The sequence below is a fragment of the Arachis ipaensis genome, chromosome B1 (genome assembly GCF_059453495.1).
Source record: "Arachis ipaensis isolate K30076 ecotype BB chromosome B1, ASM5945349v1, whole genome shotgun sequence".
NCBI classification, from domain to species: Eukaryota; Viridiplantae; Streptophyta; class Magnoliopsida; order Fabales; family Fabaceae; genus Arachis; species Arachis ipaensis.
This window is the reverse complement of record NC_142436.1, coordinates 13,145,779-13,165,439: the sequence shown is the minus strand read 5'-3', so window position 1 is coordinate 13,165,439 and position 19,661 is coordinate 13,145,779. Positions and strand designations below refer to the sequence as shown.

The 19,661-nt window shown below is 43.5% G+C and overlaps 1 protein-coding gene across 1 annotated transcript; it reads left to right on the top strand.

Annotated features, from left to right (window-relative positions):
• The first annotated feature begins 389 nt into the window (after window positions 1–389).
• LOC148575753 (uncharacterized) lies at window positions 390–1,569 on the top strand. Its single transcript, XM_088502532.1, has 2 exons — window positions 390–1,232; window positions 1,447–1,569. Exons 1-2 carry the CDS (start codon window positions 390–392, stop codon window positions 1,567–1,569), a joined length of 966 nt encoding a protein of 321 aa, XP_088358658.1.
• The last annotated feature ends 18,092 nt before the right edge of the window (window positions 1,570–19,661 follow it).

The following is a 19,661-nucleotide window of genomic DNA, read 5'->3' as shown; positions in this document are numbered from 1 at the left end:
TCTACTGTGACTATCACAAGGGCTATGGGCATAAAACTCAAGACTGCTTTGATCTAAAGGACGCACTGGAGTAGGCCATCAGGGATGGAAAGCTAGCCGCATTTTTCCACCTCATAAGGGAGCCGAGGCGACGGAATCGCGACCACGATGGTGAGGATAGGACTCGGGCACCGAAGCGACGCCAAGAACCGGAGGACGATGACCAGGGCCTCACCATAGTGAACGTGGTAACAGCTAGGAATGCAGCACCTAGGTCAAAGTCGGCACACAAGAAAGAAGCCAAAGTCCTGGCGGTCTCTTCATCCTCTACGTGAAGCACTAGGAAGCTCCCACCCATTTCGTTCGGCCTGGAAGATCAGTAGTTCGACGAGATCAGAGAGAGTCCTCCCATGGTCATAACGACCAGAGTAGGAACCGGTCTCGTCAAACGAATCCTTGTAGATACGGGGGCGGACTCGAACATAATGTTCCGCAATGTGTTCGATACTTTGGGCCTAAGGGACACCGACCTACAGACGCACCAGCACGGTGTCGTAGGGCTTGGCGACCATTTCATCAAGCCGGATGGCATAATCACCCTGCCGATCTCACTGGGACAAGGACAGGGGAGGAGAACGGTAATGGCCGAATTTGTAATCCTACGGGACTCCACCGCCCACAACATCATCATGGGGAGAAAGACAATCAACGACCTAGGAGGAGTCATCAGCACGAGGATGTTAGTAATGAAGTTCATAACTGAAGAAGGGTCAGTAAGATCTGTGAGAGGAGACCTGGAAATGGCAGTCGCTTGCAACAACGCCAGTCTCTCGTTAAGGAAAAAGTCTAAAGAGGCATCGGGAATATTTCTCGCCGACCTGGACGCCAGAGTCGATGACAAACCGAGACCCGAACCCGAAGGGGACCTGGAGAAGTTTAGGGTCGGGAACTCAGAGGAAAAATTCACGTTCATGAATAGGAACCTCCCCCATGAGTTAAAAGAACCTTTGATGGAAATGATCAGAGCCAATGGCGATTTGTTTGCCTGGACATCCGCCGACATGCCGGGCATAAACTCCAGTCTCATGTCGCACCACCTAGCCGTCAGACCGGAAGCCAAACCAGTGGCCCAAAGAAGGAGAAAAATGTCTCAAGAAAGAGCAGAGGAAGTGGCCAGACAGACGGCCGGCCTCCTCGAAGCGGGGTTCATCCGGGAGCTGGACTATTCGACCTGGCTATCAAACGTGGTCCTGGTAAAAAAGCACAATGGGAAATGGAGAATGTGTGTGGACTACTCTGATCTCAATAAAGCATGTCCTAAGGACTGCTACCCCCTTCCCAACATCGACGCACTCGTCGACGCGGCTGCGGGATACCGATATCTGAGTTTCATGGATGCCTACTCCGGCTACAATCAGATACCGATGCACTGGCCAGACGAGGATAAAATGGCGTTCATAACGACAGGGGGACCTACTGCTACAGAGTGATGCCGTTTGGCCTAAAGAACGCAGGGGCAATGTACCAGAGACTGATGAACAAAATATTCTGCGACCTCATCAGCAAGACGGTGGAAGTTTACGTGGATAATATCCTCGCAAAAACCACCCGCCCTGACGATCTCATAAGCGACCTGGAGAACGTGTTCGCGTCCCTCCGACAACACGGCATGAGGCTCAACCCGCTTAAGTGCGCCTTTGCCATGGAGGCCGAAAAGTTCCTGGGATTCATGATAACCCAGAGGGGAGTGGAGGCCAACCCTGAAAAGTGCCAAGCAATACTCCAGATGAGGAGTCCTGCATCAAAGATGTTTAGCGGCTGACGGGAAGGCTCACAGCGTTGTCCCGTTTCCTCGGTGCGTCGGCAGCAAAGGCCCTACCCTTTTTCGCTTTGATGAAGAAGGGTGACGTTAGAATTTTTGCCAGTAAAGAATTTTATAAAAACAGTTGCATTGTAGATATAGTCTCTAAACCAACAGAAATTCCTTCGTACAAACGTTTTGGTTGTCGCAAGTAATAAACCCCTAAATAAACTGATAACCGAAGTATTCAAATCTCGGGTCGTCTTCTCAAGGAATCGCAGGGAAGTATGTTCTTATTATTGGTTATGGAGATTGTAAATTGGGGTTTTGAGAATGAGGAGCGAATGGTTTAATTAGCAATTAAAGTAAATGAAGAACAAGTAATTTAAATGGCAAGTAAAATAAATAAATGACTGTAAATAAACTTTTGACAAGGTATGAGAAATTAGAGGTCCTATCCTAGTTATCCTTATCAATGATGATGAGAATTGAATCTTAATTCCACTTTGTTAACCTTTACCAAGATAAAGGAAGGCCAATGGATTAATTGGTTTGATCTTCGAATCCTATTTATTTCCTAAGAAAAGATTGGGATTATTGAAGTTCAGTTTAATTAACAAAGATAACAATTATCATTCATGTTTGAGTTTGATAACTCCTGAGTTACTGATTTCTTAACCAAGACCAGAAAGAGAAAATAAATCTACTGGAATAAAAATGTCTTCAGATGGGAATAACAATAATGTAAATAAGAGAAAGCAATATTAAACTGAAATACCTCAAATAACATTAATTCAAAAGAGTAATCTGTAACATGAATGTAGCATAAGCCAAATAGGCAACATAACTAATATAAGCATTAAAGTATCTGAAAGTAAGAGATAAATATAAAGTAAAAGAATATTGAACCTGGGATTGAGAGTTATTCCTAAAACTAAGAGAAATCCTAAATCCTAATGAGAGAAGAGAGAGGAGAGAACCTCTCTCTAAACTAAATCTAATTCATGAAAACTAGCTAAAGTGGTGACTCCCTTTGAACAGATGCATTCCCTCACTTCATAACCTCTAGTCTATGCCTTCTGGACTTGGATTTGGGCCAAAAAGGGCTTCAGAATTCACTGGGAGTGTTTTCTACAATATCTGGTGCGTGGCCTCTGTCACGCGTCTGCGTGGGTCACGCGGTTGTGTCATTCGGAGTTTTCCTTGTCACGCGGTCGCGTCAGTCGTACGACCGCGTCATTTGTGTTCTGCTTAAGGCGCGCGGTCGCGTCAGTCATTCGGCCGCGTTGCTGCTTCTTCGCGCTTGGCATGCGGCCGCGTCACTGATGCGATCGCGTGGCTGCCAGTTTCTTCAAAAACTCCGTTTTATGCTTTTCCTTCTATTTTTGTATGTTTCCTTTCCATCCTTTAAGTCATTCCTGCCTTAGAAGATCTGAAACTACTCAACACACTGATCACGGTATCGAATGAAAATAAAGGTAATTAAAATAATTAATTTTAAAGCATAGGAAACATGTTTTTCACATACATCACATAATAAGGAAGAGAAAGTAAAACCATGCAATTAATATGAATAAGTGGGTGAAGGATTGAATAAATCACTCAGATTAAGCACAAAATATATCATAAAATATGGGTTTATCAACCTCCCCACACTTAAACAATAGCATGTCCTCATGCTAAGTCCAAGAGTAATGTTAGGTTAAAGTGGTGGAATGCCATGCAATGCAATCTAATCTAAATGCAACTACTTGGATGCATCATGCAATTCTAGTTTTTATTCACTTGTATATAAAGCTTGCATGTAGTTGAATTAATTCACATTCTCAAGGAGTCATATATATATATATAGCCAAACCTTAGATAGTGATAAAGTGCCTTTACAATTGAGATGGGAGAGAAAAACATTTTATAAACTTGCAAGACAATTAATAGTTTAAGCAGAGATATATGTTAATGAGCTATTGAACCCTCACTGGATTTTGTGTTCACTCTCTAATCACTCAGTATTTATTGGGTTAATCACTCTATTCTTCTTTTTATTCTTACTTTCTATCATTTTGTTCTTCATCTAACCAATCAACAATTATAAAATATAGACATACAAAAGTCATGAGGTCTTTAATTAAGGTTGTAATGGGGTCAAGGTAAAGGTAAAGGTATATGTATAAGGCTAAGTGAGCTAATTAAGCGAATCCTTGATTAGTCTAAGATCTCACCTAACATACATACTTTGTAAAGCAAGGCTTCTTTACCTATTCTCCCATATTTTCCCACTTTTGATGTACATGCTTATGTTTCAATATTTATTATTTTTATCCTATGTGCATTGCTTTATTTCACATTTGGGGAATTCTTTTTTTTTTTTTAATGCACATGGTAATTCAATTATTTTGATTTTACATGAGCATGCTTCCCAAAAATTTTTATTTGAATTATTTTATTCTTTTCAACTTTTCTGCCTTTTTGTTTTTATCATCCCTGTTCCCAATAGGTTTTCCCACATTTAAACCTTACACAATTTCCTATCTTAAGCTAACCAAGGATTCATCTTGGGATTTTTATTTTGTTTTTCTGCTTAAGGCTAGTAATGTGGTTTATAGAATAAAAGGGGATTTAAAGGCTCAAGGGGGCTAACAAGGGTGATGTAAAAGGGTAGGCTATTTTGGGATAAGTGAGCTAAAATCAAATAATGGCCTCAATCACTCTCTTGGTATGTATTTCTATTCTATAATCGGACATATAGATTAAAACAAAGTAAAGAACACCAGAATACAAAAGAAGGGTGGAACACACAGGAATAAAATATTATGGTTTGAATGTAACCATACAATTAAGCTCAAAACTCACAGGCTGTGTGTTCTCTAGCTCAAAAATCATTTATCACTTATGTATGTCATGCAGGTTTAGTTAAAAATTCCCATTATTCTCAATGTAAAACTTAAGGTGGCTTTAAAGTTCTAGTGTTTCTCCTTGATGAAATGTTGTTAACTAACTAACATGTAATGCTATATATACAAGGTGGGTGGATTGTTTCTATTATGTTCAAGTTCCTAGTTTACTTCCTTTTTATATTTTCAATTTAAACTAAGCTATCTTATGCTAAAAAGGGTAAACTATACTAATTAATCCACAATTTCTATAACTAGTAAGTTAGAATTGTAACTAAACTAAATGGCTAAAATATGAACTAAAGTGCAACATGCAGAATTAGAGTAAAAATACATAAAAATAACAATATATATAAGTACTGAGAAAATAAAAATAAAAATAAAGAGAAAAATACAAAAAAGTAGCAAAATAAAATAAAAAGAGTATGTAGTGGTTCACCAAAAAAAGAACGCCAGAGATGGCGACCTCTCCACACTTAAAATGTAGCATCGTCCCCGATGCTCACTCAAACAGGGTGTGAAGGGGTGTCATCACTGGAAGGGTGGGTAGCTGGGGTCTCTATGGTGGTGGTCTGAGGATCTGGCTGCTGCAGAGGAGGTGCTGACTGGATAGGGATCTCGGAGTCTACAGCCTGAATCTGAGGCGGAGCCTCCTGATGTGATGCGGCCTGCTGGGTACCTGCCTGCGCAGCCTCGCTCTGGGAATGGGTCTCTGCCTCGTGATCATCCGTCTCCTCCTCAGATGCCTCGGATGGTGTGTCAGGCTCGGAGGGGGTGTCGCCAGATCGTATCATCAGCTTTATGTGCTCATAGCGTCGCTTGTTGCGACGCTCCATCTGGTCAAGCCGTCAGAACAGGCAGTGCACTAGATGATAGATGGGCTCTGGGGCAGGTGGAGGTGCAGTGGTGGTGGCAAAGGTAGCTGTGGAAGAAGAGGGGCCGACAGATGGTGTGGCTGTGTCAGCAGTAGTAGTGAGGAATGGAGGTCTGTAGTCCAAAGCCAGAAAGTTCCTGCTGTGAGGGATAATCTTCTTGCATTCTGCAGCAGGTGATTTTTCATCAGCATCCTCCCAAGGCACGTCAGCTCGACGGCCTAGCTGTGTAACCAGATAAGGAAAGGGAAGAGTGCCTCGGACGTGGACCCTGGCCATATGGTACCGGATAAAGTGTGGCAGGTACAGGTCCTTACCCTCCATCAGACACCATAGGAGGGTGATCATAGCGGCTGGTATCTCAGTCTCGTGAGTACTCGGCATAATGAAGTTGCTAAGTATCTGATGCCATAGCCGAGCCTCATCATTCAGGTAAATCCGCTTGATTCCCTTTGGCATGGTGGTGTTCTGACCCATAATCCAAGGAACGGTCAGGTCAAGGGCTATCCGGGCCTTGACTGTATCCCAATCAAACTTCATGAAGCGTATATCCTCCTCAGCTTTCTGATAACCATCCAGCTGATCAGTTTTAGGCAGAAGCTTCAGAACATCTTCAATGGCCTCTTCAGTGACCAGAATCTGCTTTCCTCTAAGGTTCACTGCATCTAGGGAGGTTTTGAAGTAATTGCAGTAGAATTCCCTAACCCAAGATGCATTGACCTCAGTAAGGTTTCTCTTCAGGAAGAACCAGCCTCTTTGTTTGATCTGATCAGAGGTGTATTGCTGGAGTTCTTCTCGGATCTTCAAAGTTCTTTCCAGGTATAGGTTCCTGGAGTTTGCAAACACCGGATACTTTAGCTCACAGTATCAGTTTGCAAACTTCACTGGATCGGTAGCAGGGATTAGCTGGTCGGCCTTCTCCTGCGGGGTAAAATTTTTCTCCCGCAAGGATTCATCGTGCATCATATCTATGATGGACATGGAGGATTCTCCTCTTTTACGTTTGCCAGTAGTAGCCTTGCCTTTTCCTTTTCTCTGGCTGGCAGACATCCTGAAAAACAGAAAACCAGGATATAATAATAATAGGAAATCAAATAGGCAAAGAATCAAAAGAAACACAAAGTGGCAAACGAGCAATAGGATAAGGAAAATGAGTTAAGTAAATCTGCATTAAGGATTGTATATGAGTTAAAAGTCCGAAAAGGAGAATTCACAATCCAAAATGTAATTGAATTCATGTTAAATAGAAAAATTAACAACATGCCATGGTTAGAATGTTAAGAGAAAGTGAAAGAAAATCAGAAGAGAAGTTTTGAAAGGTTAGGTTGGTTAGAATTGAAAAAGAGTTTAGGAAGTTAACATTAGTGAGTCAGTAAAAAGTGGGTTAAAGTAAGTGGCATAATGAAAATATTCCAAGTAACAAGTATTCATATTTAGAAGCTATAAGTAACCCATATCCGAATAGGGAAAACAGGATGATGATGATTCAAATAGATATAGAGAAAGCAAAAATTGGAATCAAACATCAAAAATGCAGTTTAGGAACCAGGAAATCAAAAAGGATAAGAAAGCATGCCCTGGCAGTCATGAATTGGTTTGGTTAAAGCAGAGGAAAGCACAGTTGAAAATGCTAAAACCAAAACATGAATGAAAATATTTTACAGAAATTTGGGCAGCATTCCGGCTAAAATTGGATTCTCTCAGAAAATAAACAGCAACAGAATAGTTCATATGAATCAAAATTAAAGCTGCAATTACATATAAGGAGTATAAACATGAAAATTTAGAGTAAAGAGCAGCATGAAACAAGAAAGTATAGCATATGAACATTACAATCATCACAGCAACAGCAGATTTGCGAAAATAATGAAACAAGAAACACGAACAGTGCAATTAAACAGACCTAAATCCACTAACCACATCCTAGGCTACCTAACAACCTAAAATCCACTACAACATGCATATTTAACTAGCCTAATGACGAACATAAACAGAAAAATTTGAATTAACTACGAAGGATAGAAGGGTGGCGTTTGTCGGAACCTGGTAGGCGTAAGAAAGAGAGTGGGGCAAAGAGGTGGCTGGGGATGACGGCGGTGGCGTCCAGTGCAGTCGAAGGGGGTGGCGCGGCGGCGGTGGCTGCTGTTCGGAGGAAGGGAGGGAAAGGGGGGTGATAGGGGAAGGAAGGAGGCTGTGGTTGGTGCTGGGCAGTGGTGACGGGGCGGCGGCGGTGGTGGTGGCTGGGTGGTGGTTGGGGGTTGAAGAAGAAGAGAGGAAGTGTAGGGGTTTGGGGAGGGGGGCGTGACTGATAGGGTTCGCGTGACTGGGGGGTTATATTTAAATCCACGCGATCGCGTGGGGCACGCGGTCGCGTGGTTGGGGCGAAAAGGTGGTTGACGCGATCGCGTGTAGGGCAAAAAGAGTGAATGACGCGATCGCCTGAGGCATGCGATCGCGTCGCTGGAATTTGTGCTAAACACACGAATCCAGCGTCGTTTTAGCACAACTCTCTGTCTCCTTTTGGGGTGTTGTGTAATCCTATGCGACGTGATCGCGTCACTCACGCTGTTGCGTGGGATGCGTGTTGTGCAAGTGACGCGATCGCGTGAGTGACGCGATCGCGTGGGTCAATTGTGCGAAACGCACAATGACCGCACGATTCCAGCCTAACTTTCTGGACGTTGGATGTTTATACCGATCTCCAAGTCACGCGGCCGCGTGGATGACGCGGTCGCGTGGGAAGTGTTTTTCGCATCTTGACGCGATCGCATGAATGATGTGGTCGCGTCGCGCACCCTTTTTTTTATGCAGGTATGCAGAATGCAATGATTAATATGAATGAGATGCAAAACTTCCAGGTTCAATATAATAAAATAAAATAAAACTTGAAAACAAATAAAACTAAATAAATAAAAAATATTGAATAAGGAACGATCATACCATGGTGGGTTGTCTCCCACCTAGCACTTTTAGTTAAAGTCCTTAAGTTGGACATTGGATGAGTTTCCTGTTATGGTGGCTTGTGCTTAAATTCATCCAAAAATCTCCACCAATGCTTGGAATGCCAATAGCCTCCGGGATCCCAAACTAGGCATGTAAAGCTTCTGAGCAGCTTCAAACATATTGTCAGGCTCCCGGGGTGATGATTATTAGCATAGATTCCAGGATCCCAAACTTTGCTTTTAAATCCGCCTTCGTCTTGATCTATACTTTTCCATCTGGGCGGTTTAGAAATTAGATTCTCACCAGGATAACCAAACGTTTTCCGAGATCCATCTGATTGATCATGATGCCAATCCGTGTACTTCGAGTCGAAGCGTGGAACCTTATTAAACCTCGTGCACCAGCTCTGAGTACGAGCCATTTCCCTTTTACTCTTAAAGCCGCAGAGAGCTCTAAGCTGGCCATCTGTTTCAAGCAAACCATATTCAAGTGGAAAAATACAGTTAAAAGTTAAGGATTGTACCCACTTGAAGCTTGTATTGGGTGGTAATGGCCTTGGGATAGGTGGTTCCAGTGGTTCTGAGTTCTACTCCCTTGTGCTCTTCTGTGAATTTCTCCACTTCTTTGCAGGATTCTTCAAATGTATCCATGTCCTGATCAAAGCCATCTATGTCTTCCTCATCACTTAAGTCATAGATTGGAGGTTGAGAGAAATCTACCTCCGTATCATCTTCGTATTCACTCGGAGAAGATTCTTCGATCTCAGAGAATTCACTTGCGGATGTAAGCGCATTACTAGGAGAACTTGGCTTGTGACTATCATCATCAAGGAAATTTGCTTCTTGGGCTATTCTGTCTAGTTCTTCATGAAAGACTTGCTCTGGGGATTGCGCACAATCCTCCTTAGCATCAATTGTAACATCCTTGACAGAATGCTCCACAACTTTGGATTCCCATGGAGGTTCAACGTCTCCTAAGTCTTCAACCAACTCTTCTTCTTCAATAATAACAGCTTCCTCTACTTGTTCCAGTACGAAGCCATGCTCTGTCTTGTCCACTGGAGTTTCTAGTATCTCCTTCATACTACGCTCTTCATTAGATTGTCCACATGGGGCTGTGGGAGGTCCTTGAATGTTCGAACGTCTAGAAGATAATTGACTTACTGCTTGCTCCAGTTGATGAAGGGTTGTTTGAAGTCGATTTACTGTTTCCTTGAGGCGAACCTCTGATTCTCGGGGTGATAGATTTGGATATGGCACAGGGGGAAGTGGTGGTGTTTGGGAGTGATCGGATTGGAACTGGGGTAAATGAGGATCATACGGTGGTGAATGGTGAAAAGGAGTTTGTGAGTGTGGTGGTTCGAAGTTATGTTGAGAGGATGGTCTATAAGCACAGGGTGGGGCTTGTTGGTAATTACAAGGTTGTCCACCATGTTTATTTGCTTGGTATGCATTGTAGCATGGTCTTTGTCCATGATATCTTGGAGGGTATTGTTGCCTAAAGGGTTGATCAGATCCTCTTGGCTCCATCCATCTTTGATTGCTCTGACCTTGATGCATGTTCTTGTTATAACTTCCATTCCTTTCAATAACATTAGAACCAAACTCAAAGTGGAAGGGGTGAGAATTCATAGTAGCAAAAAGAAATAAAGAGGGGAAAAATAAAGACAAATAAACAAGTAAAAGAAAAATATTTACAATAACCAATAATAAGGCACACAATTGCAGTTCCCCGGCAATGGCGCCATTTTGACGTTAGGATTTTTGCCAGTAAAGAATTTTATAAAAACAGTCGCGTTGTAGATATAGTCTCTAAACCAACAGAAATCCCTTCGTACAAACGTTTTGGTTGTCACAAGTAACAAACCCCTAAATAAACTGATAATCGAAGCATTCAAACCTCGGGTCGTCTTCTCAAGGAACTGCAGGGAAGTATGTTCTTATTATTGGTTATGGAGATTGTAAATTGGGGTTTTGAGAATGAGGAGCGAATGGTTTAATTAGCAATTAAAGTAAATGAAGAACAAGTAATTTAAATGGCAAGTTAAATAAATAAATGACTGTAAATAAACTTTTGGCAAGGTATGAGAAATTAGAGGTCCTATCCTAGTTATCCTTATCAATGATGATGAGAATTGAATCTTAATTCCACTTTGTTAACCTTTACCAAGATAAAGGAAGGCCAAGGGATTAATTGGTTTGATCTTCGAATCCTATTTATTTCCTAAGAAAAGATTGGGATTATTGAAGTTCAGTTTAATTAACAAAGATAACAATTATCATTCATGTTTGAGTTTAATAACTCCTGAGTTACTGATTTCTTAACCAAGACCAGAAAGAGAAAATAAATCTACTGGAATAAAAATGTCTTCAGATGGGAATAACAATAATGTAAATAAGAGAAAGCAATATTAAACTAAAATACCTCAAATAACATTAATTCAAAAGAGTAATCTGTAACATGAATGTAGCATAAGCTAAATAGGCAACATAACTAATATAAGCATTAAAGTATCTGAAAGTAAGAGATAAATATAAAGTAAAAGAATATTGAACCTATGATTGAGAGTTACTCCTAAAACTAAGAGAAATCCTAAATCCTAATAAGAGAAGAGAGAGGAGAGAACCTCTCTCTAAACTAAATCTAATTCATGAAAACTAACTAAAGTGATGACTCCCTTTGAACAGATGCATTCCCTCACTTCATAACCTCTGGTCTATGCCTTCTGGACTTGGATTTGGGCCAAAAAGGGCTTCAGAATTTGCTGGGAGCATTTTCTGCAATTTCTAGTGCGTGGCCTCTGTCACGCGTCCGCGTGGGTCATGCGGTCGCGTCATTCGGAGTTTTTCTTGTCATGCAGTCGCGTCAGTCATGCGACCGCGTCATATGTGTTCTGCTTAAGGCACGCGGTCGCGTCAGTCATGCGGCCGCGTCGCTACTTCTTTGCGCTTGGCATGCGGCCGCGTCGCTCATGCGATCGCGTGGCTGCCAGTTTCTTCAAAAACTCCGTTTTATGCTTTTCCTTCCATTTTTGTATGTTTCTTTTCCATCCTTTAAGTCATTCCTGCCTTAGAAGATCTGAAACTACTCAACACACTGATCACGGCATCGAATGGAAATAAAGGTAATTAAAATAATTAATTTTAAAGCATAGGAAATATGTTTTTCACATACATCACATAATAAGGAAAGGAAAATAAAATCATGCAATTAATATAAATAAGTGGGTGAAAGATTGAATAAATCACTCAGATTAAGCACAAAATATATCATAAAATATGGGTTTATCAAAGGGAATAGCATTTGAGTGGACCCCTGCGTGCGAAGAAGCCTTCAACCACTTCAAAGAGATTCTAGCAGCACCCCCAGTGCTCGGGAAGCCGAAAGCCGGAGAGCCACTATATCTATACCTAGCCATCACAGAGGGGGCGCTCGCAGCGGTGTTGGTACTGGAAGAAGGGATGGCCCAGTAACCGATCTACTTTGTGAGTATAGCACTGCAAGGGGCAGAACTTAGATACAGCAAGCTGGAGAAGCTGGCACTGGCACTTCTGGTCTCCTCCCGCCGATTGTGACAATACTTCCAGAGTCACCAGGTGGTCGTGAGAACGGACCAGGGAATTCGTCAGGTGCTCCAAAAGCCTAATCTAGCGGGAAGAATGATGACCTGGGCCATCGAACTATCCCAATACGACCTAGGCTACGAGTCCCAACATGCGATTAAGGTGCAAACAATGGCAGACTTCCTGATGGAAGTAACTGGGAATCCAACCGAGGACACGGGCACACGGTGGAAGCTCCATGTAGACGGAGCCTCCAACCAGACGTCCGGGGGCGCCGGGATCATTTTATAAAGTCCGGCCGGAGTCATCTATGAACAATCGGTTAAGTTTGAGTTTCCCGTATCGAACAACCAAGCAGAATACGAAGCCCTCCTAGGGGGTTTGGTTCTAGCTCATGAAGTCGGGGCCAAGAGGCTGGAAGTATGCAGTGACTCGCAAGTCGTCACTTCACAAGTGAATGGAAGCTACCAAGCCAGAGACTCATTACTACAGAAATACTTAGAGAGGGTCAAAGAGCTGAGCAAACAATTTGAAGACGTCACGGTCCAACACGTTCCAAGGGAGAGGAACACACGGGCTGACCTCCTATCCAAGCTGGCGAGCACAAAACCCGGAACCGGCAACCGCTCCCTCATCCAAGGCATCATGAAAGAGCCAGCAGTTGCCCTCCACCTGACCAAAATAGCCCCTTCTTAGATGGACTCCATCGCTGACTTCTTGCAAAACGGCAAACTCTCCCAGGACGAAAAGGAAGCCAAAGCGGTAAGAAGGGAGGCTGCCAAATATACGATCATACAGGATCAGCTATTCAAAAAGGGACTCAGCCAACCTTTGCTGAAGTGTCTGCACCCCGACCAGACGGACTACGTTCTCAGAGAAGTCCATGAGGGGTGTTGCGACCACCATATCAGGAGCAAGGCCCTAGCAAGGAAGCTCATCCGAGCTGGATACTACTGGCCGACAATGATGAATGACTCCAAGGAGTTCGTAAAGAAATGCGCGAAGTGTCAACAAAATACCAACTTCCACAGAGCGCCAGCCTCCGAGCTGAGTTTACTAACATCCACTCGACCTTTTGCACAATGGGGAGTCGACCTCTTGGGACCCTTCCCAGTTGGCCTGGGGCAGGTCAAGTACCTCATAGTTGCCATCGACTACTACACCAAATGGATAGAGGCTGAACCGCTCGCTAGCATATCCTCATCCAATTGTAGGAAGTTCATGTGGAGGCAGGTGATAACCCGTTTCGGCATCCCGGAAATCGTCATCTCGGATAACGGGACGCAATTCACTGACAAGAAGTTCGCACAGTTACTCACCGGCTTGGGGATAAAACAGAAGTTCTCCTCAGTTGAACACCTCCAAACAAACGGACAAGTGGAGTCTGCAAATAAGATCATCTTACTGGGCCTTAAAAAGTGTTTAGATAGCAAAAAAGGCGCGTGGGCCGACGAGCTTGCCTCGGTTCTCTAGTCCTACCGAACAACCGAGCAAAGCTCCACCGGGGAAATCCCCTTCCGCTTAACATACGGGATCGAAGCAGTGATACCCGTGGAGATCAGAGAGCCAAGTCCGCGGCTACTCCTTGCAGGAGTAGAAGAAGCAGTGGACAAAGACCTGGTAGACGAGGTCAAAGAGATGGCCCACTTTTCAGAGGTAGCGCTGAAACAGAGGATAGCCCTGCGATACAACACCAAGGTCCTCAGAAGGGAATTTGAGGAAAGAGACCTCGTATTGCGGCGAAACGACATCGGGCCACCGTCCCCAGGAGAAGGAAAGCTAGCGGCAAAGTGGGAAGGCCCCTACAGAGTCAAAGAAGTGCTTGGCAAAGGCGCCTACAAGCTGGAAAGACTCGACGGCAAAGAAATCCTGAGAACATGGAATGCAGGTAACCTAAGAAGATTCTACTCGTAGCTTGGGCACACTAGCCAAACAGCTCGGCGAGTTAGATAGGTGTTTAATTTTATCAAATGTTAATTTCCAATGATTTACTTTCATTAAGCGCCTACCGTGTTCATAGAACTGTCTAGCTAACGACTACTTTTTACTTGTCTAAATTCTCCTATCTATTATTCCCCAATATGTATCCCACACCATCGCGTTCTTCAACGGCAACCCGGAACTGATCACCCCGGGAGCCAACCGAATCATAGCCATAACAAACGGTCACGATAATAAGACCAAGACGATTTCAACCAAGTTACCAACACAAACGGCAAAATGGACACAAGCGATAAGTCCACGCCGAAAAATGGTAACGAAATAAAATGCTACCAAACAAGATAAAGGCGATAATCATAAAGCCGACCAGGCGACCACTAAAGTATAAAAGTTAACGGTTTCAACAAGTATTCTACAAGGAAACATAAAAAGCACAAGTTACAAGAGTTCACTTCCGGGGCATGTCGACAATCTTGCCGTCCTGGATTGTTTTAAAGACTCCAATAGCCGACGTGTCGAATTCTGGGACCACGATCTTCACCTGGGCCTTGAGAGCCTCTACGGTCATAAAGATCGCGTTCTTTCCCTGCTCCCTGACTGCCTTATATTTCCTTTTTAACTCTTCCGCCTCGGCTCGCGCAGCCTCAGCCGACGAGACGGCCGCGTCACGCTCCTTCTCCACAGCGACCACCCGACCTTGCGCGGCGTTAAGCTGGCTCTCTAGAGTCATCTCCCGCTCGGTTAGATGGGAGACGGTGGCGTCGGAGGCATTCATTTTTTCCTCAAAGGACGCAGCCTTCTCCTTGGCATCCTTGCGCCCCCTCTCCGCCACGGCCAGTTGTTCCTGAAGCTTTTCAACCTGGACCTTGAATTCGTTGTTAGCCTGGGCAGCAGTATCGAGCTTCCTTTGCAACGCCTGTATGCCCGACAACTCGAACTCAGCCTTCTGGGCTATCACCGCTCCGTGGAGAAGGGTGCGGTACATCCACCTCGCCTGCCCCGCGAGTTCGGTACTAAGGAAGTGATCCTCCGTACTGGGAATCAGCTGATTATCAATAAAGGCCCCAGCATCGAAGTTCTTCTCCATCACAGTGAGAGCTCCTTCCGGGCTGGAGGATGCCCTTTGTCTCTTGGGAGTAGGGACAAGCTTCAAATCATTATACTCCCGATGAGTAGAGGACGACTGCCCAATACCGGCCGTCTCATCGGGAACGGGAGAAGCCTGCATCCCGGCAGAATTCTTGTCGGACATCTCGACGTCCCGGGGGGAAGGTACAGCTTGATTCTCCTTCTCCCCGGTAGGGCCTTCCGGCTTCCCGGCATCCTTCTCGTCAGCCTTCTCCTTATCGCTATCCTCCAAGAAGGTCTTGACTAAATTTTCGAGCCCGGTTACCGAAGCAGACATCTCCACTACAACAGAGAAATAAATACGTTAATCGTGAAGTCGGGAAGAGCAAATTAAATAATAAACAATGCAAAAGTACAAGACAAAACAGCTCACAAATATAACTCCTGGCGGACTCCCGTTCACCCATAAGGAGGTGGGGGTTCACGGGGTTCTTTCCAAAAAGAGCAAACAACACATCGGCAATCCTTTTATTTACAGGGGACATTCCCTTGTAGGTCACCTTAATGAAAGAATTAGACCCCGCCCCGAAGCTCCAATACGTCGGGATGAGGCGTTCCCCCTCTAACGACAACCAAAAGGGATGGGGACCTTTGACGGGTCGAACTTTGAAGAATTTGTCTTTGAACCCATGATAGGAGTCCTCGAACAGGCCAAATACCCTCCAACCTTGGGCAGACCGGAAGGACAGGAACCCTTTCCTCGCCTTCCCTTGTCTGGAGGGGTTGGTAAGGTTGAAGAAGAAGAGAAAGACATCCACCGACACCGGCAGCTCGAGATATTCACAAACCATCTCGAAACAGCGGATAGAAGCCCAGCTGTTCGGATGGAGCTGCGACGGCGACATGGATATCCGATTAAGAAGCGACATCTAAAAATCGGAAAACGGTATGCGAACCTGGGTGAACATGGCTTTGTAAAATCAAATCCAGTCAGCAACCCGGGGAGAGCAAAAATTAATCTCATACAACCGCTCATTGGGGGCAGGAACGAAGGTCTCGTAATTGGCCTCCTCGTCTGTCCCCCGCACAGATACCCGACTTGCAGAAACTCAGTCAACTCCTCCAGATCCATCTGATTCGGCGAGTCCTTCACATCTGAGGTCACCCAAGCGTAGGGGTCATAGTTCGCGGCGGAAACAGAAGCCCGGGAGACGACGCAAGGCATACCTACAGTGGGGGTACCACTCCATTAGTCTATGAGGTCGGGAGTCCGGGAAAAACCCAGAAACTATGTCCATCCTATTCAACAGTTAAGATCAAGCATGGCTAAAGATATACCTATCACGCAAGCCACCTAAAAATCTACCCTGGAATGGTACCCCTCCCCTAACACATCTACTTAGCACTAAAAAGTCATCTAGCAACAAAAATCAAACAAGACAGCAAGAACGCAAAGCAGATACAAACAACAAGCGTACAACAACGAAGCAGAAAAGAGAGAAGACCAAAGGTTACCTGAAACGGTTGTGAAAATGGAGAGGGAAGAAGGAAAAATGCATGGAGATGCTAGGATGAAGCTCTGGGATGCTCTGGGATTTTCTGGGTGAAGAAGAATGAGATGGTAGGAGCGAGAGTGGAAAAAGGGAAAATTGAAACAAATTTTTTAAAACTGCCACCCAGGAAGCGCGAAAGACTTGGGGGCAAAATAGTCTTTGCGTACAGGGTTTTGCAACCCATTATGAGCATTTAATGCTCAGCGCGAAGAACGAAGCGACGAACAGTTGCCCCAACAACCAAGAGACACGCGCGCAGGGGGCACGTCCCTCCCACGGGCGGCCGACCTGACGACGACGCATGGAACAAGAAATAACACGCCACTGATAGCTCTCACGACTATTACTGGCGCGTGGGGGCACTGTTGTGGCCTGGCCCAAATCCCCTATGGGTTGGCCCGACCCAAGCGCCACCCGACCCTAACGGTCAGGGGTAAGGCGCTCCACAGCCGACCCGGACGCGTGTCCCCGATAGCTCACCTACAGTTGTGAGGAGAACGCCTCATAGAAAGTGGGCATGTCCTTGCAGGGCCCACCTCTGACACAGTATATAAGGGAAAGGTTTTTACCCTTCCCCCGAGGTACGTTATATGACTCTACCCCCTTTTTCACCTGCACACTTCATTGACTTGCGCGTCGGAGTGTCTTTGCAGGTGACACCCCCCTTTTACATCTGAAGAGCTCGGGACCTCGCCTACTCCAACCCGGAGACGTACGACCAGACGACTTGTGTAACACCCTAAGATATATCCTATCTTTGAGGGTCTTTAAATAAGGTGCCACACTCGATAGAGAAAGAGACTGAACTTAATCGTTATGCAAGGGAGGGAGGAAGTACGCGTGAAGAGGAAAACAAGCAGTACTAAAACGGTAATAAATAATAAACTTATCCATGAGTACGGTTCAAAATAAAATGCTTAGAGGTAATTAAACAAAGGAAAGAAACTAATACGTCCTAACTAATTTCGTCGAAGAGGCTCCCATACTTGTGTCCTATCCTATCCTTGATCAGGACCCTTCATTTATTCACGAATCGAGGTATCCGTGATTTTCCTCCAACACCTTTTCGCGCAGTGAAGATCTGGTTCCATTGTGTGGGATGAACTAGGACTCGACGGGCAGCTGGGGTTCTCCTTCCACGAACTCTCGACCTAAGTAGATAGTTTGGAGCACGGTAGTAGTGGTCGTAACTACCCACGCGTGCTTCGAGGGGTCATACTCAGAAGTTACCTTCGGGGGACACTGCGTCATCTCTATCCGCTGTGCCATGTTCTTCTGGAGACAGTATGGGAAAAGAAAAAGGGATGAGAACCTAACGTCTCAGTAGGAGTGCTATGAAACACCTCCATAACTATCTCCAGCCCACGTGCGGGATTTTAAAAGAACGTCGTATGATATGGCATGTAATATGAACCTCTTGTAAAGCGTAAAACATATAGGTAAAAAGGAAAGAACATAGAAAGAGAATAGAAGGATAACATCTTAAGTAACATCAACATAGTCATAAATAAATTTTTAAAAAAAACATAATCAAACTTTTCATTCATGCTTTCTCCTTTCTTAACTTATAACTTTCATGGAGGGTATTGAGCTCAAACCGGTATAAAATGTGGGAGTTCCCTTCCCTTACCGAAGGTTCTTATCCCAACGTTTTGGCGATCACCTTCCCTTACCGAAGGATCATCTCGATCGATCACCCTCCCTTACCGAGGGATCATCTCGATATCTTGTCTTTGGGGGTCACCTTACCTTACTGAAGGATCATTCTCTCAGTTTAATTTACAATTAGGTTGTTTAAGCATACACGAGAGAAAAATCATATAATAAGAGATCATGCAAGAAAAGGGACAATTATGATGATACAAGGGATGTATGAAAATCATGAGACTCTAGCATATGTATGGATTTTCCAATTAAAAGATCTTGGTAATATAATAGCATGGATTGAAAGAGGTCATATCAAAGTGCAGATAATAGGGCATTTTAAATAATTGCACAAAATATTAAAAAAATTATGTATTCTCGATCCTAAAGGAATAATATAATGGTGCAAACGATCATATAAGTGTACATAATAAGAATAGGGTATATTAAATATTTGAATAAAATAAAATATTACATGTACTCTTAATCTTAAAGGAATGATGATATAAGAGGTCACGTAGATGCACATACTAGAATATGATATATTAAATATTTGAATAAAATATTTAAGAAAGCATGTACTCTCGACTTTAAAGGAGTAATAATAACATTATAACAGGTCACATAGACGCACTTAATAGGGTATATCAAATATTTGAATAAAATATTATAAATAATAATATAATAATGTAAGAGATCACACATGTGCATATAATAGAATATGGTATGTTGAACAAGACATTATAATGAGGCATGTACTTTCGGCCCTAAGGAAATATTAATATAATAATATAGGAGATTGAATAAGCATTATAAGGAAGCATGTACGCTCGACCTAAGGGAATATTAATAATATAATCATATGAGTATAGTAAATAATTAAATGAACATCATAAGGAGACATATACTAATGATTCAAGAAGACATGAATGACATGGTGGACAGGCATGCTCAACATGAATAAAGGATGAAAGATAATTAATGCCATGATAACATTCGTGAATGGAAGAAAATAAAAAAAATGGAACATAACACATGTCAAGCATTAAAAAACATAATTCTCTACCCTTTTTCTAACGCTTCTTTGAGTTTGCCTCTTGTGTTTGCACACAGAATATATTTTTGTAAAGAGAGAAGGGAGAGGATTTGGTATTTGAGAGGAGTGATTTTCCACCTATAGGTGCACTCCTATTTATATACATCTGGGGATAGGGTGATTGGGATAATTTTAATTTCAAACGGAGGGTGGTTACTAGATTCCTATCCATAAATTTAAAATTCTAAGCCTATCTCCTAACTGATTTTCAAATTTCGAATTTAATTTTGTTTCTAGAAGAGGTGGTTGTTATAACTTGCCCTTTTGTTGATCAGGATATTTACCCGATCCGTCCGGTACCCGACCTACC